Source organism: Prunus avium, chromosome 5 (assembly GCF_965620075.1).
Source record: "Prunus avium chromosome 5, drPruAviu1.hap1.1, whole genome shotgun sequence".
In the NCBI taxonomy this organism is placed as follows: Eukaryota; Viridiplantae; Streptophyta; class Magnoliopsida; order Rosales; family Rosaceae; genus Prunus; species Prunus avium.
This window is the reverse complement of record NC_142288.1, coordinates 543,832-569,992: the sequence shown is the minus strand read 5'-3', so window position 1 is coordinate 569,992 and position 26,161 is coordinate 543,832. Positions and strand designations below refer to the sequence as shown.

The 26,161-nt window shown below is 38.3% G+C and overlaps 1 protein-coding gene and 2 pseudogenes across 2 annotated transcripts; all 3 read left to right on the top strand.

Moving 5' to 3' along the window:
• Nucleotides 1–312: 312 nt before the first annotated feature.
• LOC110764562 (uncharacterized) lies at nucleotides 313–4,375 on the top strand (annotated as a pseudogene).
• A 2,119-nt stretch (nucleotides 4,376–6,494) lies between these two features.
• LOC110764561 (uncharacterized) lies at nucleotides 6,495–7,697 on the top strand. Its single transcript, XM_088253307.1, has one exon. The coding sequence runs from the start codon at nucleotides 6,495–6,497 to the stop codon at nucleotides 7,695–7,697; it is 1,203 nt and encodes a 400-aa protein (XP_088109433.1).
• Nucleotides 7,698–11,247: 3,550 nt separating this feature from the next.
• Nucleotides 11,248–17,505, top strand: LOC110764560 (uncharacterized; annotated as a pseudogene). The gene is made up of 6 exons (XR_015835954.1): nucleotides 11,248–11,462; nucleotides 11,601–14,075; nucleotides 14,193–14,300; nucleotides 14,373–14,576; nucleotides 14,654–16,515; nucleotides 16,851–17,505. The product of XR_015835954.1 is annotated as an uncharacterized LOC110764560 (transcript).
• The last annotated feature ends 8,656 nt before the right edge of the window (nucleotides 17,506–26,161 follow it).

The following is a 26,161-nucleotide window of genomic DNA, read 5'->3' as shown; positions in this document are numbered from 1 at the left end:
TCTATAATTTCTCCTTTACGATAGTAGCCCCAAAGTATATTTAAATGATTTAATTTCTGATTTTATTGTGATTACTTTGAAACAATCTCCTTAAGAAGTAAGTAAATTCAGCACCAGGTGCAAGCCCATTGGCCCTCTAGTAATTAAAAAAGTCGAAAGCATAGGTAGGATTTGAAAATGCCAGTAAATTGACTGATGGAAGAAACTAGGGGGCTAATGGTTAAGCTGCAGATATATAAATATGCAATCAAACATAAGAAAAAATGCCATAGGGTTTCTGAAGCCATAACTTTATAAGCAAAGCAAACACATATGGCAAGTCATCATATGGGTTGGGGTATAATAGAAGAGGAGGGTTGGAGAAAGTGACCCTGGACTGCTGAGGAAGATCAGTTGCTTATTGAGTATGTAAAGCTTCATGGTGACGGAAGATGGAATTATGTTGCTAGGCTTGTAGGTATTTTTAGATAAACACTTACTAGTTATAGCTTAATTCTTAATTAGATACAGTTTGTATTATGTCTAATTAGGGTTAACAAAAGCATAAATTTATAATTTGATAATATAGGACTGTAAAGGAATGGAAAGAGTTGCAAATTGAGGTGGGTGAATTACTTGAGGCCAGAACTTAAGAGGGGGCAAATAACTCCACATGAAGAGAGCATCATTGTAGAGCTACATGCTAGATTGGGGAATAGGTATGTCTTCTTCTTCTTCTTTGTTCTTTTTCCTGTTTTAGTGATGATATGTTCATAATTTCACATGATTTTATATCCTTTTTACTTAGTTTTGTGAATTAATTTTGACTAAAGATGTTGATTTTAGTCATTTTCTGGTTTTGCAGATTATGAGCCATGAAATGTATAAATTCGCCAAATATTCCTCATAATAGAGTTTGACATGATTCCAATTAGAGATGGAAGATAGCATCTTGAAGTTTGTCCATGAATATTTTCATAATTTTTGAAGACTGCTAAGGTGCCCATTTTTAATTAGACAACTCAGCCTAAATTAATTCTCGGAGTATACTAAGTCAGCAGGGGTATTTTGGTCATAACTCGTCATACGACATCAAATTGAGGCACACAACATATGGCTGAAAAGAAGACATCCAGAGATTTCCAAAGTGTGGTCGTACGCAATTTTCAGAAGTCAGGAAGGTGTTCAAATCGCATTTTCAAAGAGGATCACGTGCAGTTTCCTGGAAGTTTTAGGAGACTTAGTGTAGGGGTTTTTTCATTCCGGAAGCTACTGCGGGCCTGGGCTGCTATAAAGAGCTAAATGTGTGAAAATTGCCCCTGGGTCTGAGTTCAAGAATCAAACCTCAAGAATGCTTCGAAAGGGTAGTGGAGCCTTAGGAAGCACCCTGATTATCTTCACAACCAAAAAAAGGTCGCTTACAAATAAATTCTTAGCTTGGCATGAGAAGCTTGTGGCATGGGAGCAAAGCAATCAAGAGTTTAGCATTAAAGAGATTGAGGGCTGTGAATTCCTATGAGAAACAGGGCTTCTAAGGAAAGGGGGAAGGGATTCTAAGAAGGTTTGTTGAAGAGAGAGAGAGATGGGGGGTATAATGGGTGTGTTGAGTAGTTTCTGGCAACTTGACGAAAACTCTGTCAAGATTTGGAATCGCTTGCCATAAGAGAAAATTGGAGGAGATGGAGGAATATGGCTCAAAATTGAAGGGTTCCAGGAGTGGGAGATGATGCTTGCTCTCTAGGTCTGGTTTGCTTGCCTTCGATTGAGTTGCTTTTAATGGGTAGGAGACATCCCCTTTTATAGCCGCTGGAAGCTCCTCCTTCCCAAGAAACCCTAATGGCTTTTCTCCAATTTTGCCAAGTCTCCTCCTTCATTTCTCTTCTCTCCCTTTGACTCATCCTATTTTGTGAAATCCTTTTCTGTCCAAACACACAAAGACAAGGTTTTTGGGAGCTCTAAGGCTTTTCCCACAGCTGCTTTAGTGTTGATTTCCTATCTTTGATTATCACCTTTCCTTCTTTCCTCCCCTATTTCATGGCAAGGTTTGGTAAAGGAAGGAGATAGATAACTTTGGCTGGTCTGAAGGCTGCCTTTTCTCTTGCGTGCGCCAATATCCTTTGGTTTTTTGAACTATCTGCCTTAAGGTTTGCTTTGCCCATGTGCTGGAGCCTCCTAGCAGTTCACATACATAGGCAGCTTTGGCTTTTGTCGAGGCTTTTGTCTCCAGCCATGTGCTGGAGATTGCATATATTTTCTTCTTGGTTGCTTGGGCTTTCCTAAGGTGATGGGTTAGTGTATTAAGGGAATGGGCCAACCTCCTAAGTGATGGACCATTTTTATTGAGATGATGAGCTAATTTTTCCTAAAATATTGGGCTATCTCTTCTAGAGTATTGGGCTTTTTTCTCTCCTTTATGCTTACCCATATATTTGGGTTCAAGAAATGGGCTTGAGTTTTGGGGCTTCCAAGCAGCCCAAAACTTCCATTTCTCAGCTCATCAATGGGCCTCATGAAAACTCGTTACCATCCATACCACAACCCACTTAGCAAGCCCCGGGCATTTGCATGGCTTGGGCCCACTTAAGCTTGTAGCGTGGCTAGGTGTAATAATAATGATTTTCGGCATGGCGCGTGGTGGATTACATATTTATTTGGCATGGCGCGTGGATCGTGACTCGTGCAAGCGTGAATGACGAACTTTCGCATGCTCCAAATCGGGTCTCTTCTTAATAAGGTATCGCACTGGGCCGAGATTTTATTTGGCCCAACCCTTGATTTTTTGGGCCTCAACACTTAGTTTTAATTACCTTTTCTAGTTAGGAACTGACTTGGAAATCAAGTCTTCGTGTAAGGCCACTTGTTTAGGCCCATTCTAACTAGGTTTTAGGTTCCTTTTAGAGCAGAGGTTGAGGGGCTCGAAGGATATATACCAGAAATTTCGGAATTCAACCGTGTATAAAGGAAAAGCGACTGTGCCTCTAAACTCTAAGGGTTTTTCTTATCTCTTTCTCCATGTTTTATTTTTGCTTTGTTACCATGATTATGAGTAACTAATTTTCTTTTACTTAGACACAATTGTAACCCTTTTCTAATTATTCAAAGCTTAGTTATGTCATGCTATTAGAATTTCCATGCTGTTGAAATTTAATCACTGTGCTTATTTTCTTAACTAATGATCTTGATGCTTAGCTACCATCTAGGTTTTTGGTTAATAATTTGATGCATGTTAGGGTATATGTCATGCCTAATATGAGTTTTGCTTCTTGTGATTAAATTCATAAATGCGCCTAAGGTAAATACCATACTCTTAGGGGTTTGTGTGATTGTGTGAAGTTCTCATTGAACCTAAGGTCTTTTTATATGTTTATATTTATGCCTCACGCCAAGGATAAATTGCGTGTAAGAAGAAATGGTTAATTGTTGTGAAAAGAGTTAATCATAATTTTGGAGAACTAATTATTAACATAACTTGGGAATTTTGATAGCATGCATGCTAAGGTTTGGATAAGAGGAATTGTGGTGAAATTGTTGTCTTGGTAAGCTTCTTTAAAATCTTTCACAAACTTATTTAGTTCACCAAGACAACAATTTGTGTCTTTTAATTTTCTTATTTTCAACTTCTTTTAAAGAAAATCTTTCAAAACCAACTTTCAAAACTCCTTTAATTTTTAGTTGAGTCATTAGTTTTAAATTTATTAGTTAGGGTGTCTAGAGTAATTTAGAATTTAAATAAGTGTATAATTCACAACAACTTAAGAATTTATTCAGTCTCTGTGGGAACGACCTTGTACTTGCCTTGGCTATATTGCATTAACCTTGTGTGCTTGCAAGTTTATTTTTTGAATTTAACTATCTAATTTTCAGATAGTAAAATTATACATCAAGTGAGCTTAGTTTCAGCTTTTGAAAAAATTCAGGTGGTTAACAATTGCAAGAAGCTTGCCTAGAAGGACTGACAATGAGATCAAGAACTGCTGGAGAACCCATTTCAAGAAAAAGGAAAAAGTGCCTTCCGATTCCCCTAAAAAGGAGAAAAATAGCTTCTTGACGAGGAAGCAATTTCACAATCAGCAGCAGCAACAACAACAACAACAACATTTGCAAATGAATCAAGAAGAGGTGAAAAGAATCATGGCCTTGTTGGATGAAAATAATGACAATAAAATGCCATGCTTCTGGCCCTCAAGTTAAGCAAGACATGGAGACTACAAGTACATATCCTCATCACACAACTAATCATCAGGAGCAAGGTTTCTACTATTCCATGCTCAATGGCAACGTGTCTGTGCCTGAAGCATCTAATAATGAGGACAATTTTCCGTGGGATGGTTTGTGGAACTTAAATGATGTCCATGGCAATTTTAGCTCAACATGTGCAACAGGAAAAGCTAGCTAGTTTGCACAATTTGAGTGTTCCCTTAGTTTAAATTTGAGCAATCTTTGGTTTTGCAGGTGTAATATTAATAGCTAGAGCTCAAGTGTCATCAAAATGTCACCAACTTAAAGTATGGAGTTGCAAATTTTCATAAAAGGCTAAACTTTCTGCCTCTTAATTATGTTGGGAGTTTCACTAAAACACCCCAAAATGGGGGCTGAAATTATAAAAAAACCCAACACCCAAAACACTTTATAAACACACCCAAAACCCATCATTACACACACTCAAAACCCATTTATAAACACACCCAAAAAATATACAATTGTTGATTTTGGGGTTGATTTTGGGTGTGTTTCTATGTTTAAATAGTGTTTGGGTTTTTTTATAAATACATATCTAGGATTGGGTTTATTTATAATAATCTAAATTATGTTTTGGTTGCTTAACACCAATAAATATGGTTCTTTTGGTTGGTAGCCAAAATTTTCTCTTTTTTGTTGCTTGTCTATACTTTCTAAGAATAATCAAATTGAAGGAGCATGTTTCTACGAAGGGTCGTAGAGGAAGTGTTAAAGAACATAGATTGAGCAAGAAATTAAACAATATAATTGAACCTCTTTATATAGAGAAATTCTTGAATCCAGCAGAGGAACATATCACCCGTTAAGTCATATATAAACAAGAGAGGTCTCGCATTAGTACCAGCCTAATACATGAAATCCTTTTATTTGCATGTGACTGGGCGAGTGACGTGTTCCACCGACGGGACAAAAGATGAAAAATTCATTCACTCAATCAAATCTAATTTGTACTCTGAAAAACACGGAAGAGCACATGACATCTTAAATACTTTTTTTAGTACTAGGCTTAGCTTGTCATGTCAAGCTTCGAGTGACGTGTTGTCATATTCTTTGTCTAGAATTAGTTCGGATTGGCCTAAGTTGGATTAAGTACTGACCTACGTTTGGTGTTGTGTGGGACTAAGAAGCTGGATTGTAAAACTAGTGAAGACCTATGTTTAGTGGTGTTACACTAAAAAATAATTATTGTAATATTTAAATTTAATTAGGGATTTTGACCTAAAAAATATCTATATTTAATTAGGGATATTTAATTGGGGCTGATGTATTAAAAAAAAAAATTAAAAAAAATTATTTAAAAAAAATTAAAAATAAAAAAAAACCCATTCTCTCCTTTTCTCTTCCTTCCGCTCTCTTTATCTCTCTCTCTCTCTCTCTCTCTCTCTCTCTCTCTCCCTTTCCTTTCCATCACCGACCTCGAACCAACCTCGGTCCTGGCCAATTCGATCAACAACTCGAGAGCCTCTTGAGCCGTGGCCTCATTGTCTTTCAAAGCCTCCATTAGCATCTTCATCATCATTGTAGTCTTGTTGTTGGCAAGATCCTAATTCTACTAAGAGATTTATTTCATATTCTATTAGGATTTTATTTCTTTCTCTTTTGTTCTCTTTTGTACAAATCTTGTGTAATTAGGAGTTTATTTGTTTCCTTGTATAAGGGCACTTCCAGCAGTCAAACCATGGCAAAGGGGGGGGGGGGGGGGGGGGCGGGGGCTAGGGTTGACACTATTCACATAAATAGTGTCTGCCCTTGCAAAAAGTAAGTTGCACTTCCAGCAGTTGCCATGGCAAAGGGCAAGTACTATTCAATTTTTTATTTTTTTCACAAATTTGTTTACCTAAATAATTAATTTGGACAATATTTTCGGATGAGATTTTGTGATAAAATATTCGGATAAGATTTCAAATTTCAGATAAATTTCAAATTTTAAATTTCATATAAATTTCATCTGAATTTCAAATTTCAGATAAATTTCATCTAAATTTCAAATTTCGGATAAGATTTTCACCATATAAAATTGCGCCACGTGTCATAGGAATTTCAAATTTTAGATAAATTTAATTTGAAGTTCAACTTTTCAGATAAATTTCATCTGAATTTCAAATTTCAGATAAGATTTTCACCCTATAAAATTGCGCCACGTGTCATGTCTATCGACCTAAATTTTTCTATAAAACTAAGGCTCAGCTCACAAACCTCTCACACTACATCTTCTCAAAAATTTCTTTTCTCAGATTTTAGATTTCAGATTCCATATTCCATTCTCAATGGCAGACATGGAGGAGGTCTTGGAGAGGCAAGAACGAGAAATAAGAGAAAGAAGGCGTAGACGAGCTGCAAGCAAAAGAATGCAGAGAGAACTAGATCAGCAAATTTTCATGGTTGTGGCTTTGTTTGATGAAGAAAACCAGAGCAGTCGTGGTTCACATGAAGGCCGTGCACCGAATGTTGATAGACATAGGCATTCTCGGAGTAAGAATCTTATGGAAGATTATTTTATTCCAACTTCTCTGTACTCTGATGTTCATTTTCGAGGGCGATATAGAATGCAACAACATTTGTTCAATGATATTTGCAATTATGATGAATACTTTGTTCAAAAGAGAAATTGTGCTGGTGTTTTGGGACTACTTCCTGAACAAAAGTTCACAGCTGCTATACGAATGTTGGCATATGGTGCATCTACTGATCAAGTGGATGAGATTGCTCGGATGGGGAAGTCCACTGCTTTGGAGTGTTTGGTTAGATTTTGTGATGCAGTCGAAACTTTGTACACTAGGGACTACCTGCGCAAACCTACGCCCAGGGACCTGCAACGACTTCTACAGAAAGCCAAAGCTAGAGGCTTTCCAGGAATGATTGGTAGCATCGACTGCATGCACTGGCAATGGAAAAATTGCCTAACTGCTTGGCAAGGCGATTACGAGAATCGGAAAGGCCAAAAAAGCATCATCCTTGAAGCCGTTGTAGGATTCGATACATGGGTTTGGCACACCTTCTTCGGAGTTGCTGGATCTCAAAATGACTTGAACGTCCTAGGTCAATCCCCGGTGTTCAACGATGTTTTGATAGGAGAAGCCCCGCAAATCACCTATCAAATCAACAATACCGTCTACCAGATTGGGTATTATCTAGCTGACGACATCTACTCGAGGTGGACAACATTTGTGAAAACACTTCCGCATCCCCAAACCCGAAAGCAAAAATTGTTTGCCTTATATCAAGAGAAATACAGAAAAGATGTGGAGAGATGCTTTGGTATCCTCCAAGCTCGGTGGGCGATCATTAGACCATCTCCAACCCAATGGGTGGAAACCCAAATTATAGGTTTTGAGTCCAAAAAACTTCTCCAACCCATGTATTTTGGGAGGTGGAAATTTGAGAAATCTCAAATCTTGGGTGGAATTCCACCCCAAGTATTGCCTGGACTTATAATTTTTGTGGGCCCAAACTCTGCCCAAAAGCAAGCCTCAAAATAGCCCACGTGCTGGTGCAAATTGAGTGGGGCCCGTTTGCAGGAGAAGTCTGCCTCTTCCTTTAAATGTTGGCTGCATGTTGTGTTTAATTCAAATACTCGTTGAGATCCAACATCTACATTTAATATACTTTTGTAATTTGTTTTTTTAAATGTAAGCTTAATCTAACGGCCCAGATTGTCCAAGACTGATTTTAACGGAAAAAAAAATATATCCAATGACCCAAATTAAATCCAATAGTCAAAATTATATTATTTCTTAATCTACATGAGATTCAACTTTAAAACTCATTCCAAATTCTATAAATACCTACCCATTTATTACATAATCCACTAAAATCAAATTTTAAGTGAAATTATAATTTTTTTAGGTTAAAATGTTCAGAAAAATAAATTATGAAGCTATAAAAAAAAATCAACTTAAGAAAAATTAACCACAATAGAAAAATAGAGTTAAACTATTCTGAAACAATTTAATAAATATACAGACTCAAATTTTGAGTCTGCAAGGTTGGAGGAAAAAATATTTTGAGTCCGGGCAATACATGAATAGTTGTATTTTAGAGGGTGGAAATTTGAGTTTAGCCCCAACATGGTTGGAGATGGTCTTAGGGGTGCGGCGCGTATGTTTGATGAGGAGGTGTTAAGGAGCATAATGATGACATGCATCATCCTCCATAACATGATTGTGGAGGATGAGTATGATTACGAGGCTGAAAAGGTGTATGAACCGAATCCCATGAACATGGTCTTGACAAGAATTTATGAAAAACCCATAGGGCAAAATGGAGAACCATTGGAGCATGAACCGTTGGTTAGAGATGGTCGTTTCATGAGCCGTATGATTGATTGATATACGGAGATGCAATCGTCATATATTCATGAACGCCATCAAATTGACTTAATGGAGCATTTATGGGCGGTGAAAGGCAATGACGGTGAATGAAGTGAAGTCAAGATATTTTTTAAGATTTTAATGTTTATGTTTTATGTTTAGTTATGTTTGGTTTTTTTATGCTTTGGTTGTGGTTTGTTTGTTTTTATATTTTTAATGCTTTGGTTGTGGTTAGTTATTTATGAATGGAATGATTTGAATAAAAAGGAATTTTATTTAATAGTTTCTTTGGTAACTCAAAGAAAACCAATACTACTAATAAAATAAAATACATGAATTACAACTAATTTTTAAAACAAAACATTAAAATACAATGAAATGAAAAGGCAAGCAAACTAACTTAAGGGTTTCCATCATTTAACCAATCCGTGTTGCTAGGTCCATCATCACGAAAAAGTCTTCGTCTCATAATAGCCTTTCGTTCTAGCTTCCAAAATTGTTTTGTTTCAAGAGACATATGGCTTGTATCCATGGCCATGGTTTCCCGATCCTTCTTATCTTCATTTTCTTTGCGTACATACTCCCTTTCTTTAGCAAATTCTATTTGCATTGCCCTATCATCTTCTTGGGCTTTCCTGTCTATTTCAATTCTCAAGGGGCTTTGCCTTGCAATTTCCTCCAAAAATTTAGAGGCATTACTTTTACAATTATTTCCTCTCTTTGCCTTCGCCGCCTTCCCCCCAATTGGCCTCGGCTCCCTTTGAATGGGTGAGTCTTCACCATAGGGGATTCCATAGGCGAATCCGAAGCTTGTGAATCATGGAGTGGCGTCTCGTTTAACACCACCGGTGGAGCCGTTGGAATAATGCTAAATCTCTTACAATGCTTCACCACCTCTCAACATTGGGTATGGTTGAAAGTTTTTTTCCCTTGTCCAGTAGCACCATACCACATTTGAGCTTGCACAATCTATATAAAAAAATATTGAATATGCAAGGAACATAAAAAAAATATTGGTAATGCAAAAAAGATAAACATATTAATGAAAATCCAAGAAATATTAACAAAATATAGAGAATGCAACAAACATTTAAATAAATATTAGAAATACAAGAAATATTAACAAAATATAAAAATTGCAAGAAACATTTAAAAAAATATGGAAATACAAGAAATATTAACAAAATATACAAATTGCAAGAAACATTTAAATTAAAATTAATAGGACATTAAAATTAATAAAATGAAAATTACAAATAATTTACCTCATCGCTGAGATTTTCCCCGCTTCTTTGGTTATCCATCGCTTTTGTGAGGGCATCTCTCCATTTCCCCAACTTTTTGTTGAGAATTTTCCACTGACTAGACAATGCCATTTCCGTACGGGTGGAACCCGATCTTTCAACAAATTCGTGATGAATTTTTTTTCACATTTGACTGAATTTCATCTCATTACCCGATATAGGATCATGACTAATTTGGACCCAACACTCACACAACAAGACATCTTCCATGATGGTCCATGCCCCTCTGGTTTCTTGAGAAAAAGCCATAATGATAGAGAAAAATTAAACTTGAAAGTGAAAAAAATATTGAGTAGAAAGTGAATAATAGTTGGAGAAGGAGAAGATGTACAAGTATTTGTTGTTAAAAGTGAAGAGTAGGGATTGGTATTTATAGAAAAAAATTCAGTATTTTTTGGGTATTTTTAAAAAAAAATTCCAAATTTTTTTCATAATTTTTTGCCTTGAAAAATTCCAAGCCGTTGGATTGGATGACAAAAGGAATTGGAAGGACCAGAACACGCCACATGGCATAGATCCGTTGGGGGAAAGCTGATGCATGCACAACAAATTTTTTTTAATGTTGGCACGTGCGTTGCACTCTGGCGTCACGTTGGCATTAGCAATGACGTCAGCCGCTCTTTCGGACTCGTGCTCGGGCTCCCCTTGCCTTCGGGCCAGCCCAGGTTCGTGGACCTCACGAATTGCCCGAGCCAGCCTTTGTTGCTAGAACTTGATTTTCGGCTCTTCCCCACCCCCCCAGTCCGAGCCTTAGAGCAACTCCACCCATTTGCCCTTAGCCATGGCAAGGGGGGAGCTAGGGCAGGCACTATTCACATGAATAGTGGTTGCCCTTACAAATAGTATTTTGTGTTTCCACCCGTTGCCATGGCTAAGGGCAATTACTATTCATTTTTTTGTTTTTTTCACAAATTTTTTTACCTCAATAATTAATTTGGGCAAAATTTTTTAAAAAGATTTTTGGTGTGGGAAGTGAAAAATATAACTAAGTATTTATTTTTAAAAAATCTGAATTTTTTTTTTAAAAATTTGTTGCTGACGTCAGCAACCCTCGTTTTGGACCTCAGGCTGAACTGGCCTTCAGGCCAGCCCGACTTGTTGGGACCCACTCCCCGGGCTTGGGCTGACCGCTGGAACTTCATTTTTCTTCTTTCCCCCCAGCCCCTGGCCCAGCTTACCGCTGGAGTCGCTCTTAGGGGGCTTCTGGAAGTGGCCTAACCCTACTGGGTTTTCACACTTGTAATATAAATACTTTTTTTGGAGAATGAAAATTATCAGAAAATATTTTACCTCATATTGTTTGACTCTTGTAAGCCCAAATTGAAATCCGAAAACTTGAAATTTTGGGGCTAAATTGAAATCTGAAAATTCTATACATATATATACAGATATATGTTAATGACCTGAATACCCTTAATATTTGCATTCCGCCTCGCACTCGGTCTCTCTGTCTCTCTCACTCTCAACCTCGTCTCCCCGAATCCGCGGCCAACTTCTTCCTGATTTCTCTATCGCTCTCTGTCAGTCGCACGTGCTCTCACTCAGTCGCTCCCGCTCTCACAGTCGACTCGCTCTTTGAGTGTCGCTCCCGCTCTCAGTCTCCCTTTCTCGATTTTTCTGTCTCCTTGAGGTAATATCTCTAAACCCTAATTTTCTATATTTTGAGCTCAAAGCTAACAAATTTATTGATGGGTCAAATGCTAGTTATTATGAGAAATTTTGAATTACCTAAAAAGCTCACCGGTCAAAACTGCTGATATCTGCACAGACACAAATTCCTCTCCGCTGAGCTGGGATTTTGGGTTTCGCAGGAATCTAAGGGAGGAAGAAATTGAAGAATTGTCCACGCTGTTCTTAAGGTTGGAACACGTGGTGCTGGTTCAGAACAGAAATGACACTAGAGCATGGAAGTTGGAGTTCTCAGGAGAATTCTCCTGTAAGTCATTCTCTAGGCATCTGATGGGTAACCCCGAACCACCTCCCTACTCTCCCTCCTCTGTAATATGGAAAGCTAAAGCCCCTCATAAGGTTAGATTATTAGCTTGGCTAATCAAACAAGGCAGAGTCAACACTTGCGACTTGGTTCAAAGGAAAAGACTTGGCTGGTACTTTTCCCCTAACTGGTGTGTCATGTGCAAAAAATATAGTGAAACCGTAGATCATCTGTTCTTGTTATGTCCTATTGCCGCTTCCCTGTGGGCTAAGCTATTTCAGGAGGCAGGGCTAACGTGGGGCAACTACGCAACTTGTAATGCAGTGCTGGAAGCAAGACTGAACTTTTTTGGCAGTAAGAGGAAGGGATCAGTGGTGGGAAATTGTGCCATGATGGCAATATTTTGGGTAATTTGGGGGGAAAGGAATAGGAGGATTTTTGAGGATATGGCTGGAGATGAGATAAAGCAGCTTTGGGATCGTATCCGATTCTGGACTTCACTTTGGGTTTCTGTTTCAGCAGAGTTTAGGGAGATTAGTTTTCAGCTCATCCATCTAGACTGGAAAGCAGTAGTCTTGTAGTGCAGAGGGTTACCCCTCTAATTGTTTGGTGACCTCCTTGGCCATCTTGTGTTTTGTTGTTTCTTTGTTGAATAATACTGTCTCCTTTAAAAAAAAAAAAAAAACTGCTGAATGTGGAATTAAGGGAAAAAATAGAGTTTTTAGTTCAAAAAAGGAAATAGTTTAAATTTTTAAACATTCTCTGCTCCTGGCTCCAAAATGTAACATTTTTGGGAAGAATATTAGTTTCTAGTTTGGTGTTTATTGTAAGATATTGCGTTGGTTTTTCATTCTGTTTTATTGTATGATTGTATATTTTTCGTCGAGTTGGGTCTATTTGTTGCCACTTATGGTAGAGTTATTTTACCCCGATTGGGGGAAAAATGTATTGATCTTAGGCTTTTTAACATCCAGTCTTTAGTTCTTAATTCTTATCTTCTTTATGATGCCATGTTCAACTCATTGTTATTTCTTGGGACAAGGAATTTTATTTTGCGTGTGTATGTTGTGGAAATTTTATACAATACAGCAATTATGAAAGTGATTATATCTTTTTGGATTGGTTTTATATAATATTGGGCTGTTAAGAGTCAGTAATTACTATTCAGAACTTCATAAATGTTAAAGGATTTTGTATCTCATTCAATAGGTTACTAGCTAGCTTGAAAGCAGAGAGATGGGAAGGTCTGAATTCAAGTGTGCGTGCGTGTGTGTAAGGAATGCTATTAAACGTGTGTGTAAGAGCTCAAATGTGTTTTGACATTGATGGATTCTATTGTTGTTGACTGATATTGAGTGCCTTCAGTTTGATTGATCATTGAAACATGTAGCTGAGTATCTCCTTTGTCTATTGAATGGTGAGTTGTATTTATCATTATTGATTAGAGAAAGATTATATTTTCAAGTTATTTCAAGGCTTCAAAAAGGGAAAAAAAGTTTCTTAGTATTTTGTAAACCTCTGCTGATGGATTATGAGTTTGTTTTGAATTCTTTTGGTGCGGACGTATCTGATTCTAAAGTTATTTTCTATTTTGAAGTTTGAGCTGAAATGGAAAGGAACTCAGCAGCATGTGTGATGGAATGGAGCATAGAGCTAGAAAAGGCCCTGCGCTCCAAGAAACCAGGTCGATCGCTCGAAGGCATTTCAGAAATCAGTCCAAGACTTCAACAGTTAAGTGAAGAACCAGACCCTTCTGCAGCTGTCTACCACTTGTTCGACCTAATTCCTGGGGAGGACAAGATCTTCTCCAATGCCATCATTCTTCGTCTTGCCAATGCCTTCGAATTTGGAGACAAGCACACAAGGGTCTGTATTGTCAAGGCCTTTCTGTTTGAGTACAGGAAGAGGAACAAACGGAAAGAGTACAAAGGAGTTTTGTGCGAAACTCGGGTTCATATGCAGGCAGAATTGCTGAGGAGAGTTAAGGTTGTGTTTGACAATGAGGATGTTGAAGATCGGGCTTTGGCTTTGGGTCTGTTTGGCTGTTGGGCACATTTTGCTAAACCGACTGCGAGTATGCAATACTTGGTGCTTTCTAGTATGGTTTGTTCTCATGTCTTGGAGGTACAAGCAGCGTTATTTGCAGCAGGATGTTTTGTTGAGTTATCAGACGACTTTGCATGTGTTGTCTTGGAGATGCTGCTTCATATGATGAGCTCACCAGAAACGTTGCCTGCTATAAGGTTGGCCGGAGCACGATTATTTGCCAAACTTGGGTGCTCCCAGTCTCTTGCAAATAATGCTTACAAGGTTTAATTATAATTCAATTTTTTTACCTGACTTCTATTGGAAATTGTTGCATTTAGAATATTAGTTTTTCACTTTTGTATTAGATTCTAATGTTCACTGAACATTGCTTTGTTGCAGGCAAGTCTAAAATTGCTGTTGGAGTTCTCAGATGAGTATTACCAGGTTGCGATGCTGGTTTCCCTCTCAAAACTTGCTTCCAAGTCAACCATTCTTATATCTCAGCAGGTAATTATTTTGGTTGCACCCACCCTCTCTCAAAATTATTGGCCCATAATTCTTATTGCTATCTCAATGCAGGTGGACCTGCTTCTCTTGTTTCTTAGCCATTAAAAAACTCTTCATCTGCGAGCAACAGCAGTTAGATGCCTACATTTTATTTTCAGTCAAGGAATGTGTCATGTTCCTGTAAATGGATATCTTGTGAAAACATTGTTAAGCATACTAGATGAACCTCAAATTCCAACATCCATGCTATGTGAAGTTCTTCAGACGTTACATAAGGTTGTTTCTCAACTCATACAAATGAACTTGTTATTTGTTGTTCAATTTATGTTGTCTCACATTCAGCATTTTCGCAGATGATTTTATTTATGCCACCCAATCTACCTACTGATGTCCTTGAATCTTCGAAGCTTTTAAGCATTGCTGAGAATGCATCCCAATCTCCTATCATGATCGAGAGCCTGTTGGCTATTTCTGTTTTAGTAGATATGTCAAGAAGACTAAAAGGAAGTACAGGGATGGGATCTCTTGTGCGTTGTTCCTCTCTTCAACCATCTCAGGTGATTTTGCTTATCATAGATCAGATCGCCATATTGGTGAAGCCAATTTGGATCTTTGTCAGGCTGACAGTGTTGAGTTTCAACAAGTTAACTGCCTGTTCAATCTTCTTTTCCTTGTAATCCGAGAATATCCGGATTTACATGTCTTAGTGCTGGATCAAATATCTGTTTTAGTGAAGTCTCTGTTATATAAGGATGACAATCTCGTTGCGACAATAGAAACAGATGCGATTGTTCATCATAGTGTAGACTTGAAAGGAGAGGAGTAGAATTGTCAGATCAAAGCTTCTATTTAAGGTGTACAGATTTTTAGTGACCTTTCTTGAAAATCTCACTGAAGCTGGTGCCATCTCCACTGAAGTATTTGACAAAGTGAAGCTTCTGGTCGAACTTGTATGCCAAAGCAACTTGTTTGAATGTTATACATACACACTCTACTCTCTGTTGCTGCGTCGTCAAAAAATTTGGGGTAACATGGGAAATGAGAGTGAGGGAAGTCGCAATCCTGATAAAAACTAGGGCATATCTCTTGATAATTACTCAATGAACCATGAACTTCGTACCATTGAATGTGCAAAGAGGATGTTGGCAGAAAAAAATAATTGGCCTGCTTATAAAGTCGGGGTGTATGCGTGTCAAGGAGATTGGCTGACCACGACTTTTATATTCAAGCAATTAGTATTAAAGGTTCGTTCTAATTCCTGCAGCTGCTGGGTGAAGTCATTAGTTCAATTTGCTGATTCTGAGAGGAAACTAGAGCTACTGCTATTACCGAAACAAGGGTTAGAGACACATAAATTACATCTTACCCCTTCCAATAATGATTTAGGTTGCCAAGATGCAGCGAGTAATATCAAGGAGCATATTTACAGCAAAGAGCTAGCAGCAGCTTACAATGGTCTTTGTTCTTCTTTGGAAACATTAAAAGTTGGTAATGTCAAAACAGGCCACACTTCTTTTTTCCAACACTGGTTTTTGTCCTTAAGATTGAAGGTAATAAGGGCTGTGGTGGATATAGTTAAAATTTTGGGAAACATTCCATTTGACCAGGACAACACTACCAATACTGTGAAGGTCGAGAACATATCTTTGCAGAAAATTAATCAAATATCTCTGCAGTTGAAGAGGCTAGCACGAGAATTTGATCTAGTTACAACATCTTTCATTGACATGGACAACAAGAGTTCAAAAATAATTTTGGAACTTGCAATGAGTTGTTCGCTGTTGGCCTTCTGTACTGGATTTGCTCTCTACATTCCGAGCCTAACTAAAACTATTTCTAATAGTGGTCTGGGAATTCTAGAGAGAGATTTAGACGCAATGTTGGTTCAAAATCTAGTTGGACGGTTGGGGAACACTAACCATGAAACCAGGAGAAATCTATGTCTGCTATTGGAGCCGGGTAGAAATCCCATGGATTGTTTTCACATGCAGTCAAGAACCCAAGCATGTAAGATTGGTTCTAAAGCAAGGGATATTCTTAGTGTTTGTAATTATGCGGTTTCAGGGATTGCTGGCTTGAAACGTAAGGCAAACAGAGTGCATAATGAGGAAGGACTATCCCAACTACCCAAGGATGGCTTAAAGCTTCTGTATGACATTCTTATGAAATGGATGCAAATCCCTTTCCGTACTGCCACGTACTTCTTTAAATTCAGGTACGCTGTCAGACTCTTTATTTTAACTAGGAAATCTTTTTGTTGATTTCTCAACATCATTTGGCCTTGATTTTGAGTTTATAAAATGGAATGAAAAGTAAAAGGGAAGAGGACAAACCGAGAGTAGAAAACCTTAGCTGCCCCTCCTTTTGATTTGATGTTTAAGAGGGATACGTCATGATAAGAGAATCTCTCTATGCATATCATATGCTTTACCCAGTTTTAACTGTGTAATTTTTGTCAGGTTATCTATTAACATCATTTTATTAATTATATGATTTTTTCTTTTCCATTTACACCATCATTCTAACATTTATGATTTACATAAATTTCAGGCCTTGCCGTGGGTCAGAACTCTTCACTGTCAACGAAACTAGAAACCCAGATGGAATATATGTTTCCCCAGGCTTCAACTTGTCATTAAATCTGTGTCTTCAATTAAGAAATGTGGCACCAGATATCCCAGTACGGTTTAAAAACATGTATTGCATGCTCTACCGTAGCATATCCTTTCAGGAACCAACAGAAAGTGGAGTAAACAATCAGCAAAAGCAAGGTACTTATCAAGCTTGTGAAACTGATGACATGGTAGAGATGAATGACAAGCTGTTGCAGTATGCAACAGAGTGCAGTACAAAAAAGAGTAATAAGCGTTGAAGGGGCAACAATGATGGTGAGTTTGTAAATTCGTTCTTGCGTTTCGAACTGAATGAAAGAGGGCAAGGGTTCTCAAATTGCTTGCTTGATGTTTCTGCTTTTCCAGTGGGTTCTTATAGAATCAAATGGCATAGCTGTTGTATTGATAGCCAGGGTACTTGTTGGACCCTCCCCCATTTGAATTTGGGACCTGTATTTACTGTACATAGGTTATAGGTTGATTTGTTAATAAATTAAACCAAACTTGTAAATGATCTTGTTCTCTGAATTGATTCTACTGTAAAGTTTGTAATTTTTTCAATCTACTTTATGAAGAAATTGTATCCTGCAATATAGCCAATGTCTGTTCAATGTTGGGATATACAGTTGGGAAGCTTGAATTGTCTGATTTGTGAGATTCATGTGTGTTAGTGCAAAGCCAGAACAGACAATGTGCAGTTCATCCTGCATTTAGACTTTGGAAGCTTGACTATGGCATTGCTTTTCACTAACAATGCTCATGCCAATATGGCATAAAACTTCGAAAAAAGAAATGGAGACTAAAGCCTGAGCCATGCATATCGCTAACAGGTAAATATCACTGATTAAAGCTGATAGGTTCTTTTTATAAATGGAGCTGAAGACTGAACCATGTATATCACTGGGAACTCTGCTTCGTTACTTGTTTGTTGCTGATATACATGATATAGTGTCTGTTGCAGTGGAGAAATTGGTTAATTATCACATTTTAACCTGTCGAACTCAGAATATGGTTCTTCTTGCTTAATTGTGTTGGTTTTGGATGCGGAGATGGACATTTGTGAGCATGAGTGTTCGTTTTAAGTATCATTTAGTTCTAAATATGATCCTCTTCCTTATTTTGCGAGAATGGAGATAAACAACAACACTGCATCTTCCTCCAAGTTAAACTTATGTTTAATAAAATTTAGTTCGTGTTTTTATAGGTTTTGTGCAAACAAATCTATATTCTCATTTGCTTCTCTACTCATGAATTTGACTATTGTATAAATTCTGTGGTTTGCAATTGCAGGGATTTGATGTGATCCTAGGAAAAATTAGACAGGAAACAAATTTGCATTTTGATTAATTTGTGTTGTGTTATTTTGGTATCAGTAAACTTTTGTTCTAATTCTTGTGTTGATGCAGTGGATATCTTGTTATCAACTTGGTTGAAATGAAAAGCTTTCTGATCAGTTTTGGTAAATATGTCTTCATTATTTTGTTCTAGGTTGTTCAAATAATTGAAATTATAACATGGTTAGGCTTTTAAATTTCAGTGTCATTTTTAATAGTGAAGTTCGGATTCGAATGAACTATATTTTATGCCATCAAGATATATTGAAGATATTATCTTTTTAAAATCTATTTTATCAATATATTTATGAATCAGTATGAGAAATTTTTATCTGGAAAAATGATTGGATTCAAATATATTATAAATCAAACACAAAATAATATTATCTAGCAAATCCATCTTCTTAGTCCCATATTAGACCAAACTCATAGATAATAATCTAAGAAGAGAAAGAGAAGTTTTATACCTTACGATGAGTGATTTAGTTCACAAAGAAGAGGTGAAGTGGAGACAAAGGGGACATTTAGTTCACAAAGAAGAGGTGAAGTGGAGACAAAGGGGAAAAATCCAGTGGGCAAGAGAGGGAGACAGCAACACTAAAGTTTTTCATTGTATGGCAAGTGGCAGAAGGAAAATAAATTTTATTGAGAAGTTGGAAGTAGAAGGTTCTGGAGTGATTGTCAGTGAAGAGGAAATTGAAATTGAGATAATTAATTTCTTCAAAAATCTTTACACTAGCAACGTTGAGGTGGGGTGGTGTTTGGAAGGTTTGAATTGGAGTGCTGTTGAGGCCCAAAAAAGTCACGAGAAGCCCAAAGACATTTAAGGCCCAATATAACATATAATTTTGGTCATGCGTTAATCCAAGTTATATTTTGGGAATTAATTCATTAAATAAATAATAGTGCCCATGCCATGCAAAGCCAATAATACATTTTTCATATGTCAATCACCTATCAAGCTTACATGAACCCAAGTCATGTGGTTACGGGGCTTGCATGAGGGATTGTGGTGTGGAAGGTTACGGAGGTCCACAAGGCCCACGGAAGCTCTTGGATAATAGAGACTTTGGACTAGCTACTTGGGAGCACCAAAGTTCAAGCCCATTACTTAGAGTTCTTCAATGTGGGTAAGCAAATGAGATATTTTCCAAGCATTTCCTTTTATCCATAGGAAATAGTCATTTTCCAAATGCCTAGCTTTACCCGTTGGAAATAAGCCTTTTCCAGCACTCCCTATTACCCATTGGAAACAAGCCAATTCTGACACTTCCCTTTACCCGTTGGAAATAGTCATTTTCCAATGCTTAGCTTTACTAATTGGAAATAAAAATGTCTCAATGCTCCATTTTACCCATAGGAAATAAACTAGTTCCAACACTTCCTTTTACCTATTGGAAGCCAAAGAGAGCCTTCCCCCTCTATAAATTGGGAGGCATTTGCCCAGCCAAAATCAGCCTCTCTTGGTTGTTGCAAGCTTCTCAACAACCATGAGAACTCATCTTCTTTTCTCTTTTTGGTTGTTGCAAGCATTCCAGCAGCCATCCCAGCCATCAACCTCCATCTTTTGACTGCTGCAAGCATCCCAGCAGCTGTCAACCAACATCTCTTGGTTGCTCAAGCCCCCAGCAACCATCGAACCACTTTCCTTTCTCCATTTGGTTGCTGCAAGCATTCCAGCAGTCATCCCAGCTATTCCTCAACCATCACAACCAAGATTTTCCTTCCTCCTCATACCCTTCTAAGCTATAAATACCATAGCCTTCAAGCCTCAAGCTTTTCCTCCCATCCTCCTCTTGAAACTCTTAAATCCCCATAGCCATAGCCATAGCTATAGCCATAGCCACAAAGAACAAATCATCAACACCCCAAACTCAAGCATATCCAACACCAAGCCAAGCACATGCATTCTCATTTGCTAAACTTGTGAATCTTTAGCTCCCACACTCCAAGCTCTCACGCCAAACTAATATAATCTCAGATCTACATCAGCAAGTCATCTTCAACTTTTCGTCAAGCTGCCGGAAACGTCAACATCAAACACGCAGCTGCTGGAAGAAGAACAGAGTACCCCCTGGGACATGCTTTTCCCTCGGGATGCTTTGGGCCTAGTCCTCGCTAACTCAGAAAAAGGGGCAACGAAGGCTTAATTCACCACTCTATGGCGGTTCGAGAATCAACAAGCCCGGATGAGTCTTCCGACGGAAAAAGACCCCAACAAGTGCTATTAGTGCTGAGGAGGCTGATAGGTTGGAAAGGCCTTTTGAAGAGGAGGAAGTTAAAAGGGTTGTTTTTGACTGCGGGGCAGATAAATTGCCAGGTCCAGATGGTTTTTCCTTGCGTCTCTTCCAGTCTTGTTGGGAGATCGTAAAACAGGATCTTATGAAAGTCATGATGGATTTTTTCAATTGTGGTATAATTAATGCAATTACGAATGAGACATTCATCTGCCTCACTCCTAAGAAGAAGAATTCTATTAAAGTTAGTGATTTCCGGCCTATCAGTCTGGTGACAAGCTTGTATAAAATAGTGTCGAAAGTCTTGGCTTCTAGATTGCGGGAAGTTTTGGGTAGCACTATTTCTAGCTCTCAGGGTGCTTTCATGAAGGATCGGCAGATTCTAGACGCTGCCTTGATTGCTAATGAGGTGGTGGAGGAAAGTCGAAAGCTTAACAAGTCGGGTTTGGTGTTCAAAATTGACTTTGAGAAAGCCTACGATCATGTGGAATGGAGATTTGTAGATGAGGTCTTGAATATGAAAGGCTTCGGGGTTAGATGGAGAGATTAGATTCGGGGTTGTTTGGAGTTAGCCAACTTCTCCGTGACGATTAACGGAAGACCTAGAGGTAAATTTAGAGCCTCAAGGGGATTGAGACAAGGTGACCTGCTCTCCCCCTTCCTGTTCACTTTGGTAATTCACGTGATAAGCAGAATTATTGAGAAAGCTCAAGCTGCCGATTAGTTTCATGGTTTTTTTTCAGGGTCATGAGTTGGTGGAGGTTTCCCATCTTCAGTTCGCCGACGACACCATTTTCTTCATAGAGGACAATGATGAGTATTGGCAAAACCTTCTCTAGATTCTAGAATTGTTCTGCTACATGTCGGGTATGAAAATCAATAAATCAAAATGCTCCTTAGTTGGTATTAATCTTGGTGATGGGAAGTTGAATGAGATGGCAGGGGAGTGGGGTTGCGAAGTGGGGGCTTGGCCTATGACGTATTTGGTCTTCCCCTAGGGGGGAACCCAAGAGCGATCAAGTTCTGGAAAAGGTGGAGAATAGATTACAAAAGTGGAAGAGAGCTTGTTTATCCAAAGGGGGAAGACTCACTATGATTTAGGCGGTCTTGAGTAGTATTCCTATCTACTACATGTCCCTTTCAGGATTCCCATTGGAGTAGCAAAAAGAACTGAGAAGCTTATGAGGGATTTCCTGTGGGAAGGTTTGGATGGGAAAAATAATCATGCTATGAGCTGGGAGGTTGTGAGTAAAGCAAAGTCTGCTGGAGGGTTAGGGGTGGGTCCTTTGAAGGCTAGGAGTGAAGCGTTGAGGGCAAAGTGGTTGTGGAGGTTTCCCAATGAACCTCATGCCCTATGGCACAATGTGATAAGAAGCATTTAGGAAGTGGAACCAAATGGATGGGACGCTAAATCTGCAACTCGTGGGTCTAGTCGTAGTCCTTGGAGAGACATTTCTAGTGGCTATAATCGGTTTCTTCAAGGCTGCGGTTTCATGGTGGGGGGTGGTGATCGGGTCAGATTTTGGGAGGACGATTGGAGCTAGGGAGGGATTTTGAGAGAGGTGTTTTCGAGACTTTTTAATCTGTCAAGGAAGCAAAATCACAATATTTCCTCCTTAGTGGAATCAGAAGGGTTCCCCCTTAGCTGGGATTTTGGTTTCAGGAGGAATCTCAACGAATTAGAGTTTGGGGAGGTGGCTAGATTGCTGGACTTATTGGAAGGGGTGAGGTTGGTCAACTCTAGATTGGATAAGAGAAGATGGAAGCTAGACCCTTCCGGTCTTTTCTCTTGCCACTCCTTTTACTCACATATTCAGAATGTTGGAGCAGGTGAGCTTTTCTCTCCTTATAACCAAATCTGGAAGGCCAAGACCCCTCCGAAAGTTAAGGTTTTCGTGTGGCAAGCGGTGCTGGGAAGACTAAATACAAGTGATACTTTACAAAGACAACGCCCTTACATGTGCCTTAGCCATCATTGGTGTGCCCTCTATAATAAGGCAGGGGAGAGTGTGGACCACCTACTCCTTCACTGCACTTTCTCTATTAAGCTGTGGGAGACTTTACTGAAGGAAGTTAATTTGGTGTGGGTTATTCCGAAAGGCTGCCTTGATCTTTTCTCGATCAACTTTGATGCTTTGGGAAAAGGAAAGAAAGCTAAAATTCTATGGGGAAGTCTGATGCAGGCAGTGATTTGGAACCTATGGTTGGAACGTAACCGAAGAATTTTCGAGAACTATAAAGGAGTGGGAGTGGATGAGTTATGGGATAGAGTGAAGTTTTGGGCTGCTCTCTAGGCATCAACTTCCCTCGCTTTTAAGGATATACCCTACCCTATAATTATGCGCAACTTGCTGGCTGTAGTTTCCTAGGGTTTGGCCTTTGTTTTAGCTGTTTCGTTTTTGGGTTGCTTGGCTTTGTGGTTTTCCTCTGGCCTTACTTCTTTTGGTTGTGTTTCTTTTGACCTTTGTTTTTGACACTTTTCTTTGAATACAAATCATTTCTATTCAAAATATATATATATATATTAGACCAAACTCATCGTAGTATTATTTCTCAGCTAAGGTGTGAACTTTACTTGCAGATGACAATAAGGGTGGTGCAAAAAGATGGGAGAGAAGACACCTTGGTTCATTAAGTTTATTCCTACTTGTAATTTTGATATCTTCACCAGCACACACACAATGCCCTTCTTTACCTTCAAAACCCAGCCCTAGCCCTACAAAAATGGTGAGACCCAAGAGACATCCTCCCACTCCTCTTCTTCTCTGTCTCCATCCTCTTCTTCTTCTCCTACTACCACTCTTCTCCCCTTTTCCTCCCCATACCCAAACCCAAACCCTAATTTCACTCTCCTTGCCCAAGACCCAAACTCTAACCCTAATTTCACCTTCATTGTCAAGGTCCTGACCTTCAACAGCCTCGAATTTGTTGCTTGCTGCCTTCGTTCCCACGCTGTTCCTCGCTGTCGGCACTGTAATGCTGAGATGTTGATTCTAATTTCCAAATTCGAAAGGAATCTAGGCATACCGTATTAGAAGTGCTTCACAACATATGTAAGTATTATCTTCCTAAAACTCTTGTATGTAAAACACTAACTGAGATTGGACCAACTGAATATGAACTCTTACATTGTAATCCCAAACTAAAAAATGTAATTTATTATGTTTTTTTAGAGAGCTACAAGTTGTAGTGGCTATGAATGGGTGACTGCAACCAACAGGCCAACTAAATCTCACATTCAAAACCAGCTAGATGTGAAGGAACTTAATGCATATGCTGAAGTAATATGTATAGTGAAGGGCATTAAAAATATCCTCGTACTGTTGTTAGTTCTATCATATTTGAATTTGGCAGTTAAATTGAGGAAAATATAAGAAATGTTTTGCCACTATGGAAATCTTTTGGCTTTTCAAGTATATGTTTTGTAATTTTGTAATCCAGACAGGTATGAAAAAGTAAGAAGTGTTTGGCAATCTATAAATATGAATTTAGCAGTGAAAGTTTATTATTAGTAACCCAGTCAGCTGTGTATGGTACTCTTAAGTTTTCAACATTTCATATGCCTGCATCTTAACTTCACAATAGTGTTCGCCCTAAACAAGACACATTCATATTTATTCCACTTTGTTTATGCGTTTTGCCTTTATCCATTTCATTTAAAAGTTGAAATGGTAACTTTCTGGAAAAATGACTATAGTTTCGTGTCAACATATTTTTTTTCATGTAACCTTTAGGGTTTAGGGTTCAGCATAGTATCAACAATATGCGTTCACGGTTTCATGCAGCTTGTCTTTGAACATAATAGAAAACCCTTTTCAGTTCAACAACTCTTACCTACATAAGTACAAACCACCCACCCAGTTAAAAACTTTGCAACTTCATATTGTCTATACTAGATCCACATAGCTACCAATATCCCTGCAACAACTGTAAAGCAAGCTTCAACCGAAATAAGGGCATGGAGTCATGGGAAAATTTGGCTAGGTCAACATTTAATGTCAGAAACTCGCAGTATTTCAGGATGTACATCTCGCAGTCGCCCCTGAAACATAGCGAAGAAGCTGTTATTCATTGTACAACAAATGAATGTAATAAGACAATGTGTTTAGGTGAAATGTTACTCACCCGCCCACTTGTTGAGGTGCATCCATTATGTGATTAACTGGCCACTCACTTTTTTGAATAAGACTGTCGCCAATATATCCCGCTTCCTCTAACAACCGAGGCAGCATTTTCGCAACTGGTTGCACTACCTGTTGGATGGCTTGGGTTCTATAGAGATTTGTTTTCGAATCATACACCCTTATTTCACAATTTTGTAAATCGAAAACAAGTAAGATCCAATGCTTCTGCCTTTATAGTTTGAAGGGCATCAAGACGTAATTCACAAATGACCAAGGTTTAGCCAACTTAGGCACTTCGCCCTTGACCATTCCTAGTAGACCGTTGTTGTGCTTTATGTCCTCCGTTTCCATATATGCCTTAATTTAATTGTAATATAAGGCAACACATTTCTGCATTAAAGGCACACGAGTTATGCATCATAACAAATACCAAATTTACCAAATAACCATGCATAATTATGAAATAATACAGACCTGGAAAGTGGTGTCCAATATCATCCAGTCAGAACCCACCCACTTGCTAGAGCTATTGTGATACTCCCGTAGCAAAAGCAAGGCCATGTCAATGTTCTATACAAAAGGGTTGTTTCCATTATTAAATCAATAAATCACTACATAGCATGGGCATTTTGACAAAATCCCAAATCAATCAATGCTTACCGAGTCATCCAACCAACTGTCCTTGGTTTGCAACCGAACAAAGAAGTTATGCGAAGCTTCAATACCTTCGTCTCCACATAAGTGCACATGTGAACTATATTTTTCAATCATTATTATTATCAAATTTGTTTCACCAATAACTAAATAAGTCATCATAATACAACCATTCACATTTCACTAAGGACGAGCAATGGGAACTTACTTTTCTTCCTGTCCCCATTCCTAGTAGAATTTCGCTACCTCCAAAAGGGAATCACGAGGAACTAGCCTGAAGGGGTCACTAATTGTGTCCTCCAAAATATTGAGAATCTCTCAACCTTGCCATGGAGTTTCCCTTGCCACTGCCCTTCGCCTCTTCGTCACAGGCCCAAGAGTCTCCTCTCCAGCATCCTCAGTCTTCCTCAAGAAAGCATCGACATGACTGGTAGAATCATTATGCATCTCAAATCATCTCATATTCACAGTTTAGATCTTCAATTTTCTCTTATGCATTCTACTTCTAATGGTACTTATTAGTTGTTTTCCAAGCCCCATTAAATCATTAAAATGATGCCCTACACTCACACCACTAGATGGGCAAAGCAGGATGACAATGAGGGTTAGAGCAAACAGATAAAAGTTTCTAGAATTTTAAGAAAAGACAAGCAAGAACTAGAATAAGTAAAGCAGCAACTACAAATGTTGAGGGATTACCTATGATGCAGATTAACTAGGAAGAAACAAATTACCACAAACAATAGCAAAAACAAAAACAAAAAAACATAAAAAACCCAAGTTTTGGAAAAAGGAAAAAAAAAAATTTAACTGCAGCAAATCTTTATATATAGTTACTATGCTTAACATGTTGAAGGTAGACGAAACACAACTAGTACCGAGAAAGAGTAATCTTACCCA